General features: G+C 44.3%; 1 protein-coding gene across 1 annotated transcript in view; it reads left to right on the plus strand.

Annotated features, from left to right (window-relative positions):
- LOC141145678 (uncharacterized) overlaps positions 1-18,909 on the plus strand; it is a 703,163-nt gene that overhangs the window by 614,520 nt on the left and 69,734 nt on the right. Inside the window, exons 8-11 of the mRNA XM_073632527.1 lie at positions 6,923-7,039; positions 14,963-15,025; positions 16,633-16,749; positions 17,501-17,560. Of these exons, the coding sequence (XP_073488628.1) occupies positions 6,923-7,039; positions 14,963-15,025; positions 16,633-16,749; positions 17,501-17,560 (357 nt within the window). The remainder of the gene's footprint in view (positions 1-6,922; positions 7,040-14,962; positions 15,026-16,632; positions 16,750-17,500; positions 17,561-18,909) is intronic.

An 18,909-nucleotide genomic window follows, 5' to 3' on the forward strand; every position in this document is an offset into this window, starting at 1 on the left:
ACTAATATGAATATTAAAGAAAAATAAAAATGAAAAATGATGTATATATATATATATATATATATATATATATATATGAAAAAATAATAATAATAAAAAATGATAATAAAAAATAATAAGAAGAAATAATAATAACAACTAATGAAAAATGGTAAAGAAAATTATAAAAGGAAACAGTAATGTGGGGAGTATAATTACAATCAAAATTATATATATATGTATATATAATGAGAAAAACCCCATATATATTATAATAATAATGATGTTGTTTTTGCTGAAGGAAAACCAAAAATGATAATAATAACTAATATATATATATATATATATATATATATATATATATATATATATATATATATATATATATATATATATATATATATATAAAATCAAAAATATATAATATAATAATAAAGAATTAAAATTCAAGGCTCAAATGGGTTATATTAATATTTGAGAGATGGGACTGTGATATCTCACTACTTGGAGATACAATCTTATTGTTGTGTAGATAAGTCAAGTAACAGTGACTACTATCAGGAGATGGATAGTGGATGGATAGGGATAAAAAATTGTTAGTTATTAAAAATATATATGTCATTTAAGGGTACGTTGCTGCTAAGTTGGTAAAAAACTGGAGGTAATAGAAACTCCTAGTGACCATTGTATATACTGGGGATGATAAATAAAAATGTATATACACTGAACGAAATACACCATACATCTATGCATATAAAATACAAATAATTCTATAGGGATATATATCTCTAAAGAAAAAATAAAAAATAATAATATGTCAGAAATACATGAAGAATAAATGCATGAAAAAAGAATACAATATATAAAAAAAACGCATATATAAGCAAAAAAGAACCATACTATAATGGGAAAAAGAAAAAAAATGGTTGGATGGTTAAGAGCCCTTGCACACTGGGGCGGTTTGCAGGCGCTATTGCGCTAATAATAGCGCTTGCAAACCGCCCCGAAAGTGCCGCTACTTTCATTCCAGTGTGCAAGCCCCGAGGGCTTGCACACTGGAGCGATGCGCTGGCAGGACGGTAAAAAAAGTCCTGCTAGCAGCATCTTCGGAGCGGTGAAGGAGCGGTGTGTATACCGCTCCTTTACCGCTCCTGCCCATTGAAATCAATGGGACGGCGCGGCTATACCGCCGGCAAAGCGCCTCTGCAGAGGTGCTTTGCGGTGGTATTTAACCCTTTCTCGACCGCTAACGGGGGGTAAAACCGCCCCGCTAGCGGCCGCACACCGACGGTAAAACGCCGCTAATAATAGCGGCGTTTTACCGCCGACGCCGCCCCCCACCCCAGTGTGCAAGGGCTCTAAATGATAGTATTGACTTCTATTTCTTTGTTTAACCCATTGGGCGCAAGAGTATCGAGGGTGTATATCCAAAAAGTCTCGCATTCGCATAACTTGGAGAACCGTTCAGCTTCAGACAAGTTACGGGGTATCGACTCTAGGACCCACACCTGTAAGCCAGCAGTTGATTGATTGTGATGCTCCAAAAAATGGCGAGGAACGCTATGTTCATTGCAACCTTTCTCGATAAATCTGCGATGTTTGCCAAAACATTGTCGCAATGGGCGAATAGTGCGGCCGACATATAATGATTTGCATGGGCATGTCAGACAGTAAACTACATATTCAGTAGAGCAATTGTAAAATCCCTCCAACTGGTATGTCTTATCTTTATGTTGAAAGCTACGTTGGCCATGTCTCACGAAAGCGCAGGTTTTAGACAGTGATTTATTGCACCTATACATGCCAGTGAGAGCGATCAGAACCAGGGAGTTATTGGGTTTGGTGCATTTTGGTTTGCTGGGTGCTATCTTATTTTTTAATGTTGGGGCCCTTCTATATGTAACCTTCGGTTTATTGGTGAGGCTATTATTAAGGAAGGGGTCCTGTTTTAGGATGTTCCAATGTTTATGGAGAATATGCTCCATTTTCTTATATTTGCCATGGTATCTGGTGATAAAACGCACAGTATCATTTTCCAGCTGTTTTTTGATCTTAGGTTTTTTACCAGAAAGAAAAGTGGTGTAGGCCTGGTCTACTAAATTGTCCGAATATCCCTTGTCTAAAAATTTATTTCTGAGGTGCACACTTTGAGAGATGTAATCAGAATCTCTGGTGCAGTTTTGTCTTAGTCTACAAAACTGACCTTTAGGGATATTATTAACCCACTGCGGGTGATGGCAGCTATCAAAATGTAAATAGGAGTTCCCCGCAGTGGGTTTGGTGTAGTTCCGTGAACAGATATGAGTATTGTCATGAAAAAGCTCAAGGTCTAAAAAGGAAAGGCTGTCTACATTGTGTACAGATGTGAAAGAAAGACCTAGATCATTATTGTTGCAATGTGAGACAAAACCATCAATTGAGGAGGAAGGGCCATTCCAAATGACGATGATGTCATCTATGTAAGGACCGTAAAATACTAAGTGTTTGGCAAAGGGATTATTATTCCAAATAAAGCGATCTTCCCACAACCCCATGGTTAGATTCGCATAGGATGGGGCAAAATTGGTGCCCATGGCAGTGCCATGGGTTTGCAGAAAAAATTCCTCCTCAAAATGAAAATAATTGTGTGTTAGGCAATAGGTGGTGGCTTCCGATATGAATACAGACTGCTTAGCATTTAGCAAAGGGTCCAGCGACAGAAAATGTTGAACTGCCAATAGACCTATGTGATGGGGTATAGACGTATACAAAGAGATAGTAGTCACTGTTACTTGACTTATCTACACATCAATAAGATTGCATCTCCAAGTAGTGAGATATCACAGTCCCATCTCTCAAATATTAATATAATCCATTTGAGCCTTGAATTTTAATTCTTTATTATTATATTATATATTTTTGATTTTATATATATATATATATATATATATATATATATATATATATATATATATATATATATATATATATATATATATATTAGTTATTATTATCATTTTTGGTTTTCCTTCAGCAAAAACAACATCATTATTATTATTATATATATGGGGTTTTTCTCATTATATATACACATATATATATCATTTTGATTGTAATTATACTCCCCACATTACTGTTTCCTTTTATAATTTTCTTTACTATTTTTCATTAGTTGTTATTATTATTTCTTATTATTATTTTTTATTATTATTATTTTTTCATATATATATATATATATATATATATATATATATATATATATATATATATATATATATACATAATTTTTCATTTGTATTTTTCTTTAATATTCATCATTAGTTCGGCCCCCCCCTCCCCCCTCCTTCCTTGTTAGCGGGCTTTTTGCTCTTTGTTTTTTGTTTTCGTTTCTGTTTTTGTTTTTCAAACATAATTCTCAATACTCCGTTCCAGTTAATTGTGTTTACCCCATCAGCTGTAGTGTTTTTCTTCCTTCTATGCGGAGCTATATAAGTCAGTTGTCTTTCCTGTCTGCCCTAGACTTGATAAAGGAGTGCGCATGCCCAGTGGGTACTTCGCGCATGCTCGGAAACGTGTTGTGGTTTCTTTTCACTCCAGTGACGTCACACGCCCACGAGCGCCCTCGTCTTGGATCACGGAACTTCCATCCAGCACAGCGGTCTGCTCTCTCCTACGGGGGACCGAAGCCGTCTCTTCTGATCCTCATCACCGTATCCATGTCATGGACGCCGGGGCTAATCCTGGAGCCGTTCCCCTTATGTAGCTGGTTTTCTCCTTATTAAGCTGTAAGTTTGGATAACTTATTGTTGTCATTAAATAAATACCTGCACTCAGAGGTGCTTTTCTCTTGTTCCTTTTCATGTTTACTAGAGAGCTGACTTCGCTCACTCGGAAAGTTTGCCCTCACCGCTGGTCCACATATAGAGACATTTTCAGTTGCTTTTATCTACTCCTTCTGCACAAGTTTATTGCAATTGACTGGCTGTTGCCATGGACCATTGATTACATAATCCTGCAGTTATAGCATTAATCTTATATATTTATTATCTAATAGTGTATTTTCTATTTTATCCTGAGCGCTCGCACATATTTTTATATGCTCTTACAGTAAAGAACCCTCTACGTAGTTTAAGGTTAAACCTCTTTTCTTCTAATTTTAATGAGTGGCCACGAGTCTTGTTAAAACTCTCTTCTGCGAAAAAGTTTCCTCCCTATTGTGGGGTCACCAGTCCGGTATTTGTAAATTGAAATCATATCCCCTCTCAAGCGTCTCTTCTCCAGAGAGAATAAGTTCAGAGCTCACAACCTTTCCTCATAACTAAGATCCTCCAGACCCTTTATTAGCTTTGTTGCCCTTCTTTGTACTCGCTCCATTTCCAGTACATCCTTCCTGAGGACTGGTGCCCAGAACTGGACAGCATACTCCAGGTGCGGCCGGACCAGAGTCTTGTAGAGCGAGAGAATTATCGTTTTATCTCTGGAGTTGATCCCCTTTTAATGCCAATATTCTGTTTGCTTTGTTAGCAGCAGCTTGGCATTGCATGTCATTGCTGAGCCTATCATCTACTAGGACCCCCATTCCTTTTCCATCCTAGATCCCCCCAGAGGTTCTCCCCCCAGTCTATAGATTGCATTCAGATTTTTGCCACCCAAATGCATTATTTTACATTTTTCTACATTGAACCTCATTTGCCATGTAGTTGCCCCTCCCCCATTCAATTGTTCAGGTCTTTTTGCAAGGTTTCCACATCCTGCGGAGAAGTTATTGCCCTGCTTAGCTTAGTATTGTCCGCAAATACAGAGATTGAACTGTTTAACCCATCCTCCAGATCGTTTATAAACAAATTAAATAGGATTGGTCCCAGCACAGAACCCTGGGGAACCCCACTACCCACCCCTGACCATTCCCAGTACTCCCCATTTATCACCACCCTCTGAACTCGCCCTTTTAGCCAGTTTTCAATCCATGTACTCACCCTATGGTCCATGCCAATGGACCTTATCTTGTACAGTAAACGTTTATGGGGAACTGTGTCAAATGCTTTTGCAAAATCCAGATACACCACGTCTACGGGCCTTCCTTTATCTAGATGGCAACTCACCTCCTCATAGAAGGTTAATAGATTGATTTGGCAAGAACGATTCTTCATGAATCCATGCTGATTACTGCTAATGATATCGTTCTTATTACTAAAATCTTGTATATAGTCCCTTATCATCACCTCCAAGATTTTACATACTATTGATGTTAGGCTAACTGGTCTGTAATTCCCAGGAATGTATTTTGGGACCTTTTTAAATATTGGTGCTACATTGGCTTTTTTCCAATCAGTTGGTACCATTCCAGTCAGTAGACTGTCTATAAAAATTAGGAACAATGGTCTGGCAATCACTTGACTGAGTTCCCTAAGTACCCTCGGATGCAAGCCATCTGGTCCCGGTGATTTATTAATGTTAAGTTTCTCAAGTCTAATTTTAATTCTGTCCTCTGTTAACCATGGAGGTGCTTCCTGTGTTGTGTCATGAGGATAAACACTGCAGTTTTGGTTACTGAAGCCCCCCGATTCCCTCGTGAAGACTGAGGAGAAGAATAAATTCAATACCTTCGCCATCTCCCCATCCTTTGTAACCAATGTCCTTCCTCATTCTTTATGGGGCCAGTATGGTCTGTCCTCCTTTTTTTACTGTTTACATACTTAAAGAATTTCTTGGGATTTTTTTTGCTCTCCTCCGCTATGTGTCTTTCATGTTCTATCTTAGCCATCCTAATTGCACCCTTACATTTCTTGTTGCATTCTTTATAAAGTCTGAATGCTGATGATGATCCCTCAACCTTGTATTTTTTGAAGGCCTTCTCCTTTGCTTTTATATGCATTTTTACATTGGAGTTAAGCCATCCAGGACTATTGTTCGCTCTTTTAAATTTATTACCCAATGGGATAAAGGGAAGTGAATGGGGAGGCGGTTTTCAGGCGCTTTACAGGCGCTATTTCTAGTGCTAAAACGCTAGAAAAACGCCTTCAGTGTGAAAGGGGTCTTAGACTGGAGCACACAGAATCTGGAGCCGCTCTGCATAGTAACCAATCAGCCTCTAGCTTCAGCTTGTTCAGTTTAGCTTTAAAAATGAAAGCTAGAAGTTGATTGGTTGTTCTGGATTTTGGCTGCTCCTCTGTTATGCCCCGTACACACGGTCGGACTTTGTTTGGACATTCCGACAACAAAATCCCAGGATTTTTTCCGATGGATGTTGGCTCAAACTTGTCTTGCATACACACGGTCACACAAAGTTGTCGGAAAATCCGATCGCTCTAAACGCGGTGACGTAAAACACGTACGTCGGGACTATAAACGGGGCAGTGGCCAATAGCTTTCATCTCTTTATTTATTCTGAGCATGCATGGCACTTTGTCCGTCGGATTTGTGTACACACAATCAGAATTTCCGACAATGGATTTTGTTGTCGGAAAATTTTATATCCTGCTCTCAAACTTTGTGGGTCGGAAAATCCGATGGAAAATGTGTGATGGAGCCTACACATGGTCGGAATTTCCGACAACAAGGTCCTATCACACATTTTCAGTTGGAAAATCCGACCGTGTGTACGGGGCATTAGTAGATTTCCCTCAATGTGTCCATTGCGCCCCCTGGAGGCGGGTACATGGGCCATACTGGAGGCGGGGTCTTGGCATACTGATCATTACTCCCTATGACCCCGAGCCCTCCCGTCCTGTCATTAGACCCACCCATGTGTGTGCGGTCTGTGCCGCACAGGTGACAGGAACATCATTCTGCATAAAATAACGATCGACTATATGTATCCCTGGAGGGGGGGAGGGGATGGAGGTTTTGCTCTGTAATAGAATGGAGTTTTGCTTAACAAGTGTTGATTCCCATTGTAGAAGAAAAGCCGGTCCTGCCCGGTCCTTGTCATCACCGAATGATAAATCTGTGTTTTATTCTGTAGAAGAAGTCGATGGATTCCAAGGATCTGACTATCCCAGCAGGACCCATCGAGAACCTCATAATGGAGATCACCTCAAAACTCCCGTGCTGCCGATGGCCAATAATGGGGCCTTGCAAGGTACGGGAATGGAGGTGACACTTTGGGGTCTATTTATAAAAGAATCTCCAGAACTATTCGTCCAGCACTACTCCATGTACATTCGTTCTGTACGAGGGATCCAGCGGGTGGGAGGATGGGGAAAAAATCGAATGTTCTTCAAGTGTCTTCTCTTTGGGACGAATGTTCTTATGATTATTAATAACATAAATCAGCGGGCGCCGCCTCTCACCTGCAGATGGAATGAGCGCTAATAGATTATGAAATGTATATAAAAGTATTATGCATGACATAAAAGTACGGAGAATTCAGGGAAGAAACTGAACGTTCTTTTTCTGGAGAAGAAACACTTTGTGATGATCCAGAAGCAGCAGAAAGAGCGAGAACTCTGGAGCTCCGCCCACTTTTATTCGATAAAGTATTTTGTGGACGGAGGAATCTGTTCCTTTCTTATTTTTTAATTAGCTGGTTGGCCAATCAAAAAAACACGACCGATCTTTGGCCATCTTTTTTTTTCAAATATAAATTTTATTGTTTTCAGAGAACAAAACAAAACACAAAAAAAAAGAAAAAAATACAAAGACAAAGAATAAGACCCACCCAAAAAGACAAGGCAAAACACAAATAAATAAGAGGATGGAAGCGACATATACTGCCGTATAGTGTCAGCCTTAACAACTGGTATTCACAGTTAGTGAGATGCGACAATAGTAACCTTAATATCTGTACCAGCTATAATCAAAATGGAATCGACGTCTTCCATACTTTCCATCTACAAAATAAAACGGTGTACTGGACAGTAGGTCTCACCACGTCTTTGTGGTTGTATATCTGTTTCTACTGCCCATTCCCTGAGTGACAAAAGAACATATAACCATATATGAGAGATATGTTGAGGGAGAGGCAAGGCGAGCTAAAGCATGGTGATTAGAAAAGAAAAAGAAAATGAAAAGAGTGTAGAAGTTCCAGTGAGGTAGGAGAGAAAAAGGAAAGGGGAAAAAGGGAGTCAGAGAAGGAAATGAGGGGAAGAGTTAGGGAGAGGGGAAGGGGGAGGGAGTTTTGGGCCCGGGCGACAGGACACGCCATCCTCAGATCTGTGGAGTTTTATTATTCATGTGGCAAGTAGCGCCATCCCTTCATCAGAGGATATAAACATCATCCAGAGCCTCCATGTCTTGGAATGTTGTTCTTGTTTGTTATGTGCCGTCAGGACTAAGTCCTCCAACCTCCTGATCTCCTCCACTCTGCGTAGCCATAACCCAACAGTCGGCGGTGTGCCTTTCTTCCACATAAGTGGGATGCAATATTTAGCCGCATCCAGTAGGTGTCTAATTATGGATCTTTTGTATCTCCGTGCGGGCATTGAGGTGGCATGGAGTAGCATGAAAGCTGGGTCATCGCTTATCACGTGATCTGTAAATTTTTGGGCGATCGTCCGGACTGTTGTCCAGAAATGCTGAAGCAGAGGGCAAGACCAGAAAATGTGGAGGAGCGTCCCAGTGTCTGTCTGACATCTCCAACATCTGTCTGTAGTGTTAGGGAAGTACGTATGTAGCCTTTGAGGCGTGTAGTACCATCTGGTCAGGATCTTATAATTGAGTTCTTGTATTTTTGTGCAGATGGATGTTTTTAGGGAAAATCTGATAATCGTTTGAATTTGCGTGTTACTAAATTTGCATTGTAAATCTGTTTCCCATTGCTGTATAAATGCTAGGTCGGGTTGTTCAATAGGGGAATTGAGTAATTCATATGTTTTAGATAGTACCCGAGACAATGTTCCCTCGTCTGCACAGTACTCTTCAAAGGTCGTCAAGTCTCGGTTAAATTGTGCTGGGTTAGGGATCGAGTGTAAGAAATGGTGTATTCTAATTGCTTTCCAGAACGGCAGTTGGAATTGTCCCTCCACATCAGTAAGGTTTGAGATGGAGGGCCATTGGTTTTCAATCAAAAAATGTGATGCTCGGTCCCTGCCGGACGCTGTAAGTGTCTTGTACTCTGATTGTTCTAAACCAGGGAGGAAAGAAGGGTTTCCCAATATCGGGTAAAGAGGAGAGTCTCTAGAGGAGATGGAGGTAGTAGAGAGGATAGATGCGCCTATTCTAAGGGTTGTGCCTATTACCAGGTGTGACTTCAATTCTGTTGGGAGCTGGTCAAAGCACCACACCGCTCCTTTCAAGGGAATTGCGGACTGAGCCTGTTCCAATTGTGTCCAGAGCTTGTTTTGACCATGTCTGTTCCAGTCTATTATTCTACCTAGGTGAACTGCCCGGTAGTAGTTCCGCAGGTCTGGAAGAGCTAGTCCACCAAATTGTTTGGGTAATGTCAGATAACTCCTGCGCAGCCTAGGTTTTGAATTCGCCCAGACAAATTTAATAAAAAGGGAGTGTATTTGCTTAAAATATTGGGGTGGAATCTTGATCGGCAGTGCCTGAAATAAATATAAAAATTTCGGTAGTATAGACATTTTTAGGAGATTGCACCTGCCGAACCAGGAGTGTAGGCCCTTGTTCCACCCTTCCAGAAGTACGCGAGTTTTAGTTAGTAGTGGTGGGAAGTTGAGTCTGAAGGTGTGCTTTAGGTCATTAGGGATCTGGGTTCCTAGATATCTGAGGGAAGCGTCGGACCATTTAAATCTAAACTGTGATTTTAGAGAGCCTAATCTAGGCGGTGTGATATTAATCCCCATTGCCTCTGATTTATCGAAATTGATTTTTAGGTTGGATAAACTTCCATATCTATCAAATTCCCTGAGTAGATTTGGTATGGACACTACCGGGTTGGTTAGGGAAAACATCAGATCATCAGCGTATGCTGAGATCTTGTATTGGGAGTCCCCCACTGTCACGCCCGAAATATCCGGGTTAGCTCGTATAGTGCATAGAAAGGGTTCCAGGGCCAGGGCAAACAGGAGGGGAGAGAGCGGGCAACCCTGTCTGGTACCATTCGATATAGGGAATGAGTCTGATAGTATTCCGTTGGCTTTGACCTGGGCGGTGGGGTTGGAATATAGACTGAGGATCCATTGTAGCATCTTACGCCCCAGGCCGAACTTTTTGAGAACTGAAGACATAAAAATCCAACCAACCCGATCAAACGCCTTCTCCGCGTCTGTACTAAGGAAGACGCATGGGGTTTTAGTAGTCGAGACTATATGAATGAGATTAAGCACCTTAGTAGTGTTGTCCCTCGCCTCTCGGCCAGGGACAAACCCCACTTGATCTGCATGTACTAATTCCGGTATGTGTTGGGTTAGTCTATTGGCCAGGATCTTCGCAAAGAGTTTGAGATCTACGTTCAACAGGGATATAGGTCTATAACTTCCACATGCCGACGCATCTTTACCTTCTTTCGGTATCAGGGAGATGTGTGCCCTCAGGGTGTCTCTGGGTAAGGGGGTTCCCTCTCCCAGGCAGTTAAACATCCGAACTATATGAGGAGCCAGGAGCGGCAGGAGGGTTTGGTAGTATTGTAGGGTGAACCCATCAGGGCCCGGAGCTTTGCCGGGTTTCATCCCACCTACCGCTCGCTGTAATTCCTCCACGGTAATGGGGTTTTCCAAGTCTGTACTTGTTGTCGTCGAGATGTGGGGTATTTGAGCTGTCGATATGTAATCATCTATCGTCGCGTTGTTCGGGGGTCGTACTGGGAGGTTGTATAGGGATGAGTAGTAGTCCCTGAATTCCTTCGCTATCTGGGTTGGTGTGGTCTTTTTCTGTCCCGATGGAGCTGTGATATGGGGGATATATGTGGTTAATTTATGACTTCTAACTGCTTTGGCTAGTAGTTTCCCGCACTTATTCCCTGATTCGTAGGAGAATTTTCTACATACTTGTAGTGCCGCTTTGGCTCTATAGTGTAGTAGGTCTACTGCCTGCTTTCTGAGGGAGAGTAGTTCTGCTTCTAATGAGGAAACTGGGGTTTGTTTGTGTTGTGTTTCAATTACATGGATTTTACGAAGGAGTAGAAGTAGTTGTTGCTCCCTTTCTCTTTTAATGCGAGCGCCATGCTTAATTAATACCCCCCTTATCACAGTTTTGTGGGCCTCCCATAAGATACCAGGGTCACAGTCTTCAGTGTCATTAGTTTGAAAGTAGCATTTCAACTCATTTGTGACGTCCTTCATTACTTCTGGTGTCTGGAGTAAGCTTTCATTTAGTCTCCAAAATTTGGATCTAATGTTCAGAGTGGATGTCAGGCTATAACGCAGAGTTATAGGCGCATGATCCGACCATGTAATATTGCCTATTTCCACATAGTGGACAGCTTCTAGTTGGCTGTGTGGGACAAAGAAATAATCTATTCTCGAATACACTTTATGCGGGGACGAGTAAAAAGTGTAGTCTCTGTCGCCTGAGTGGTGTAATCTCCAGATGTCCAATAGTTGGGCACCGTGAAGATCTCGTATTATGCGTTTGTGTGTGCTCTTGCGTATGGATGAGGCGCCCGAGGAAGTGTCTACCGTAGGGACTAGGGGTATGTTAAGGTCACCCCCCAGGATCAGTTGACCCTCTCTGAATTCTGCCAGTAACGTCAGTATACGGTGCAGGAAGGTATCCTGTCGGTCATTAGGGGCGTATATGTTGACCAACGTGACCTTCTTGTCTCCTATCCAGCTCTTAATGAATACATAGCGGCCTTCAGTGTCCACCAAAGTGTCACTACATGTCCAGGGCACCACTCCCGATAGTAGTATGGATACTCCCTTAGATTTGGCTGCTACATTAGTGGCATGATAGCAATGTGGGAAGTACCGATTTTTAAGGCATGGTGGGTTACCGGTCTTAAAGTGCGTTTCCTGAAGGAACGCTATGTCTGCATGCGCTCTTTTAAGGTCATGTAGTAGCATGCGTCTCTTTTCTGGTACATTTAAACCCTTTGTGTTCAGTGAGAGAATGGTAATGGTGTCCATTGCCGCCCGGGTCCAGGGGTGTTAGTAAAGAGAGTGGGTTGAAGAGAGGGGGAGGGGGGGAGTTAAAGGGGAGAGGAGTAAATAGATGTCAGTAAGGGTTGGATAGAGGGTAGGATAGAAGAGAGAAAGAAAAAGAGAGAAAGAGAGAGAAAGGAAAGATAGAAGAGATGAGTATGTAACCGTCCAAAAAGACAGATAACTGACAGTTGAATCTGACTGTCGTATACCTAAATGCAAATAAACTTATTTGCTAGGAAGCATGTCCCTGTTAACTCCAGGGAGATGCTCCGTCCTAATTGGGAAGAGGTAAGAGCTGACCGAGAGGGAGTCTCCCGATCCACTCCACGCCCCCCAGCTTGATAACGTAGATTAATGATTAACTCTGTAACAACTTAAATGCTTATAATGAGAGGAAAAAACCAAACCCCCCCCCCCTCCCCCAAAAGGGGGACAAAAGAAACATACTAAGAGATCCATTTGGACCCAGGTAATTACTTATCCCCCGTCCGTTTGTGCTATAACAAACCCGGAAATTAACAGTAGGGACCACAGCCGTGCTCCCCCTCCCCCCCCCACCTCCGGACGACTCCCTCCCCCTCACCCCCTCCCCCGCAAATCCCCTAGGGTCCCCCGGTTATATTGATGGCATTACGGGCATGGCTTATTCCAGCCAATACTGTTCAAATCTTAGCTTTCAGCAGTGGGTATTCTCTAGACTATACAACCGCAGTAGCTTCAGTATATCACAGCATAATCCCACAGGTCGGTTCACCCCACATATCTTCAGCTCCCAGTGTTAGATAAGCACATATAGTAGCTAACTGTGAAGTTCCTTTAATCTAGTCCGCTGGGTTGAGCACCTATTCCTTGTGTCCTCAGCATGGCAGGAGAAGCTGAAACATTTGGTGTCCCCAGATTATGTTCCAAGGTCTCCTGAGTGACTACCAGGGTGTCTCCTTAGCCTTTCTGTATAAAAAAAGTGTGTTCAAGTCCTGTGACAGTAGGCTTTGGTTGGAGATAGTTTGGATGGGGCGAGGGGATGGAAGACCACTCAAAGGAGATGTGTAAGCTCTCCCCTAGCACGCACAGCGAGTATGGGGAGATGGCCTCCCCCCTCACTGCACGCTGCCCCTCCCCCCGGAATTCTCCACAGATCGCTTCAATAGCATGAGTACCCGTACGGGCAGAGATGCAGAGGGCACTCCGATACATCTCCGCCTATGTGAAGATTCCACACAGCGGGTTCCCCCTTTCTCTCTCCCCGCCAGTTGTTAATGCTTCCCCATGGCTGGTGACAACGAACACCACAGTCAGGGGGGGGGACGGGGGCCATTCAAACCGTGAGGGGGATTCCCAGGAGGTAACGATGATTTATCATCCTGTTAAAGAGTGACCATCCGGGGGGGGGGGGGGGGTGCTCACAATATCTATCAAAACACAAACAGGGGAAGTGGAACATCAGGGGGGAAGCTGGTCTTTGGTATCTCAACGCAATACAGGTACCGCTCAGTCCTCTCTTGGTGCTTCTGCAGGGTTGGGACGAGATCTGCGCTGGCTCCTCTGTGGTCTGGGTAATCTGGCTCTTCTTATGCCCAACATTCCGGAACGGGGATTGGAGCGCTGTAGCAGCTGCAGCCAGTCAGGTGTTTCGATGGGTTCTATGTCCATGAAGGAGAATAGAGCAGGGAGATCTGCAGGGGTCCGGAGAGTAAAAGAGTGTTGGGCTTTCTTGAATGTGACCGAAATAGGGAAGCCCCATCGGTATGTGAGACCGCTGTGCCTGGCAGCCTCCAGTACTGGTTTCAACAGGGCCCTCCGCTGTAGTGTTGCTCTAGATAAGTCCGGCATGATACGCACAGCCGCGCCGTCGAATTCCAGTTCTCCTTTCTCCCATGCTGTACGGAGTATTAGCTCCTTGTGTGAGTACTGGTGGATTCGACAGATGACATCCCTGAGTGCTCTGTGAATTCGATCGAAGGACAGGTTAGGAGGGAATGAGGTTCCTGTCAGATCTCTGAAGATGGCGAGGGCAGATGCTGCCAGGTCTTCCGATCCAGTGGCTTCCGGCAGGCCCCTCAGGCGTAGATTGTTGCGCCTGCTGCGGTCCTCGATTTCTTCCATATGAAGTTGTTGAGTGAGAATAGTCTCAGCCTGGGATGTTTGTGCTGCCTCTACCGCCGATATCCGCCGTTCCATTGCCGTCACTGAGGCTTCTCCAGTCTCCACTCGCTCCGATAGTGATCGCACTTCTTGTCTCACTACAGCTATCTCCTTACGGTGAGTTGCTTCCATTCTGCTGACTATAGCTTCTATGTCTGAACGGGTTGGGAGAGCCTGTAGCAGGGCTCTCAACTCAGCGTCAGCTTGTAGGATCAGTGGCGTGGGAGATTGCTGTGACTGTGCTGCGGTTCCCAGTCGGAACACCTCCGGGATGTTACAGTCCACATCCAGACTATCTGGTCCCGATAGAGAGGTAGAGGGGGCCCGCGGCCGTTCAGCAGAAGGACCAGGCCTCGTGGCGTCCGCCATCTTGGTGATCGGGGAGGCTCCCTGGTTGTTTAAAAGGTACTGCTGTATATCAGTATTCCTGTGCGGTTTGGGGGATTCCCTCTTCCTCTGCTTTCCTCTCCGCTTCCCAGCGGAGTACATGCCAGGTGTACCGAGAAGGTATATGCTGAATAAAAGCTGGTTAAGGACGGGTCGGACCGGGAGCTCCTCAAGCACACGTCTTCACTCGGCCATGTCCAGACCACACTCTTTGGCCATCTTTATTGGATTACAATTAGATAGATGAGCCACAGGATAATAATCCCATAGACTGGTGATGGTGATAATAATCATATGGAATCATCATCATCATCAATCCATCAACAGTTGGTTAATTCTCCCAGAACGAATGTACATGAAGTTTCTCAGGACGAATATCTGTACACATTTTCTATAATGAGACCCGTCATGTCTGTGGGGTCGTCTGCCGCCATCTTCTGACTGATCCGTCACTTTACTAATACCGATCATCTCTTCCCTCTCCACAGCTCTGTCCAAGAATGGATCCAATTTCCAGGCTTCCATCCCATAACATCACCGCCGATGATGAGGTAATCGGGGGTTCTATGTGTTATTCCTGGGGGGGACATCAGGAAATTCTGCCCCCTCCCCCTCAGAGGGGGCAGAAATACTCTCCTAACTTGTCATCATTAGTGATGGCCGAACACCCCCCCAGTTCGGTTCCCACCAGAACTCCCAAACAGGGAATAAGATCAGCTAGAGCTGCAAACCCTATTAAAGTCTATGGGACCTGAACATGAAAAATCAAAAGTCCCCATTTTGAAGGTTATATGTAAGTAATTGGCCATAAAAGGGCCAATTAGCCATCTTCTAGAGGTGTTTAAAGCTGATAATTTGACCCATCTATTGTTAAAATACAACCACACTAAGCGAGTGTGTTCCGTGTGTCCAGACGGCGGTGTTATGTGCAACTCACCCCCCGTACAGTGCAGCAAGTTCTAAACATCTGAGAGCACTCAGACCACGGCCGATCACTCGCACTCCAGCTCCTCCATTCAGTAAACATCTTGGATTATTTTCAGCAAAGGCAAGGCGTTCTGTGATTGGAGTAGGGGAGATTGTGTTGTGCATCCACCCCCTCCTCCAATCCCATCGCTCCCGATGAAGTAATATTCAAATTCAATGTGTTGAGTGGGGACAGTTTGTGATGTGATGGGACGAGGTTGCAGGAAAGAAGTTTGCTCTGTCTATGTATAGAACCTGCTGCAGCAAAACTGACATTTCTAAAGAAAAACAAAATTACATATAAATTGACTCGTGGTTGCAAGCCAATACAAAAAAAAACAAACAGTGTGGAGGTCCCCCTTCCCAGTCCATGCCAGGCCCTTTTGGTCTTGAATGGATTTTAAGGGGAACCCTCATGCCAAAAAAAAAAAAAATGGTGTGGGGCCCCCCTAAAATCCATACCAGACCCTTATCCGAGCATGCAGGTCAGGAAAGGGAGGGGACAAGTGAGCGCGGCTCCCCCACTCCTGAACCATACTAAGGCTACTTTCACACTGAAGCGCCGCTAAAACACTGCTAAAGCGCCGGTCGTATTTGCCGTGCTCTTTTAGCAACATTTTACCAGCGCTTTTTGGGCGCCAGCGTGCCTTTTTTTTTAGGTCCCATGACAACGGGACCTTAAAAACACAAACAAAGACCCGTTTTGTGGTGCTTTCAAATTGCTATTAAGGCGTTTTGTAACCAATCAGCCTCTAGCTTCAGCTTGTTCAGTTTAGCTTTAAAACTAAAAGCTAGAATTTGATTGGTTGTTCTGGATTTTGGCTTCTCCACTCTTAGTAGATTCCCCTCAATGTGTCCATTGCGCCCCCTGAAGGCGGGTACATGGGCCATACTGGAGGCGGGGTCTTGGCATACCGGCTATTACTTCCTATGACCCCGAGCCCTCCCGTCCTGTCATCAGACCCGCCCATGTGTGTGCGGTGATCTCTGTGCCACGCAGGTGACAGGGACATCATTCTATATAACATAACAATCGACTATATGTATCCCTGGAGGGGGGAGGGGAAGGAGGTTTTGCTCTGTAATAAAATGCAGTTTTGCTCTAAAAGTGTTGATTCCCATTGTAGAAGAAAAGCCGGTCCTGCCCGGTCCTTGTCATCACCGAATGATAAATCTGTGTTTTATTCTGTAGAAGAAGTCGATGGATTCCGGAGATCTGACAGTCCCAGCAGAACCCAGCGAGAGCCTCATAATGGAGACCACCTCAAAACTCCCGTGCTGCGAATGGCCAAAAATTTGGGATTGCAAGGTAAGGGAATGGAGGTGACACTTTGGGGTCTATTTATAAAAGAATCTCCAGAACTATTCGTCCAGCACTACTCCATGTACATTCGTTCTGTACGAGGGATCCAGCGGGTGGGAGGATGGGGAAAAATCGAATGTTCTTCAGGTGTTTTCTCTTTGGGACGAATGTTCTTATGATTATTAATAACATAAATCAGCGGGCGCCGCCTCTCACCTGCAGATGGAATGAGTGCTAATAGATTATGAAATGTATATAAAAGTATTATGCATGAAATAAAAGTACGGAGAATTCAGTGAAGAAACTGAACGTTCTTTTTCTGGAGAAGAAACACTTTGTGATGATCCAGAAGCAGCAGAAAGAGCGAGAACTCTGGAGCTCCGCCCACTTTTATTCCATAAAGTATTTTGTGGACGGAGGAATCTGTTCCTTTCTTTTTATTTAATCAGCCGGCTGGCCGATCAAAAAAAACACGACCGATCTTTGGCCATCTTTATTGGATTACAATTTGATAGATGAGCCACAGGATAATAATCCCATAGACTGGTGATGGTGATAATAATCATATGGAATCATCATCATCAATCCATCAACAGTTGGTTAATTCTCCCAGAACGAATGTACATGAAGTTTCTCAGGACGAATATCTGTACACATTTTCTATAATTAGACCCGTCATGTCTGTGGGGTCGTCTGCCGCCATCTTCTGACAGATCCGTCACTTTACTAATACCGATCATCTCTTCCCTCTCCACAGAACTGTCCAGGAGGAAGTTCAGGAAAGGAATCAGTCAATAACATCACCGCTGATGATGAGGTAATCAGGGGTTCTATGTGTTATTCCCAGGGGGGACATCAGGAAATTCTGCCCCTCCCCCTCAAAGTGATATTTCATTGTCTAGTAGACTGACCCCTTTATACATCCCTACCTACTACTTCCTGTATAACACTGGGGGGGGGGGGGGTGACCCCTGGCAGGAGATTTCCCTTCACTTCCTGTCCCATATTGTAATATTGTTTTCTTGCACAGGGCTCAAAATTTCAAGTCCTGAGCTACTAGCCAGACCTCAAGGGTTACTTGCCACCAGTTGCTCCGCCCAACCCCTACCCTGCCCCGCCCCTAATCCCGCCCTTAAACTGGCCCCTAAACCCGCCCTCACAAAATGACACTTAAATGTTTTATGCAGAGCTAAGTTATAAAAATATTAACCAACTTTATCTGTGTCCGCCAATGCAGCCTGTGCCCACCAATGCAGCCTGTGCCCATCAATGCAGCCTGTGCCCATCAATGCAGCCTGTGCCCACCATGCAGCCTGTGCCCACCATGCAGCCTACCTGTAGAGAGGAAGAGAGGAGAGCCGCCGGCTGGATGATCAGAGCAGGGAACATCACTGCTTTGATTTCAATAGCTGTGTGTTCCCCCGCCGTGCGCCATCACATAAGCCCCTCCCCTTGTCCAGGGAACTTTGATACATGTCAGCCGTCCTAGGATTGGACGGGTGATCTGTCTATCATAGTCCCGGAAAAAGAGGAGGGGCTTATGTGACAACTCACAGCGGGGGAACACACAGCTATTGAAATGAAAGCCGTGATGTTCCCTGCTCTGATCATCTATTTCCCTTTGTGATCGTCGGTGCTCGCCCCCCCCCCCACTCCCAGGCAGCCCTTCTCGCCAGCCCTCAAAATCCACTCGCAAAATGCAAGCGGGCGAGTGGAATTTTTGAGGGCTGTTCTACCTGATCCTTTTGTGTGCGGTCATTTACTGACTCTTGTGGGTGTTATGCCGTGTACACACGGGCGGACTTTCCGATGGACTTTCGAACGAACGGACTTGCCTACACACGATGGACCAAAATCCGACAGATTTGTATGTGATGATATACGAAGGGACTAAAATAAGGAAGTTGATAGCCAGTAGCCAATAGCTGCCCTAGCGTCGGTTTTTGTCCGTCGGACTAGCATACAGACGAGCGGATTTTTCGACCGGACTCGAGTCCGTCGGAAAGATTTGAAACCTGTTTTATTTCTAGGTCCTTCGGACTTTAGGGAAAAAAAGTCAGCTGGAGCCCACACACGATCGAATTGTCCGACGGAGTCCAGTCCGCCGGACAAAGTCTGCCGGAAAGTCCGCTCGTGTGTACGCGGCATTAGCCGTTTTCTCCAGGT

This window comes from Aquarana catesbeiana, linkage group LG05, assembly GCF_042186555.1.
Source record: "Aquarana catesbeiana isolate 2022-GZ linkage group LG05, ASM4218655v1, whole genome shotgun sequence".
Taxonomy (NCBI): domain Eukaryota; kingdom Metazoa; phylum Chordata; class Amphibia; order Anura; family Ranidae; genus Aquarana; species Aquarana catesbeiana.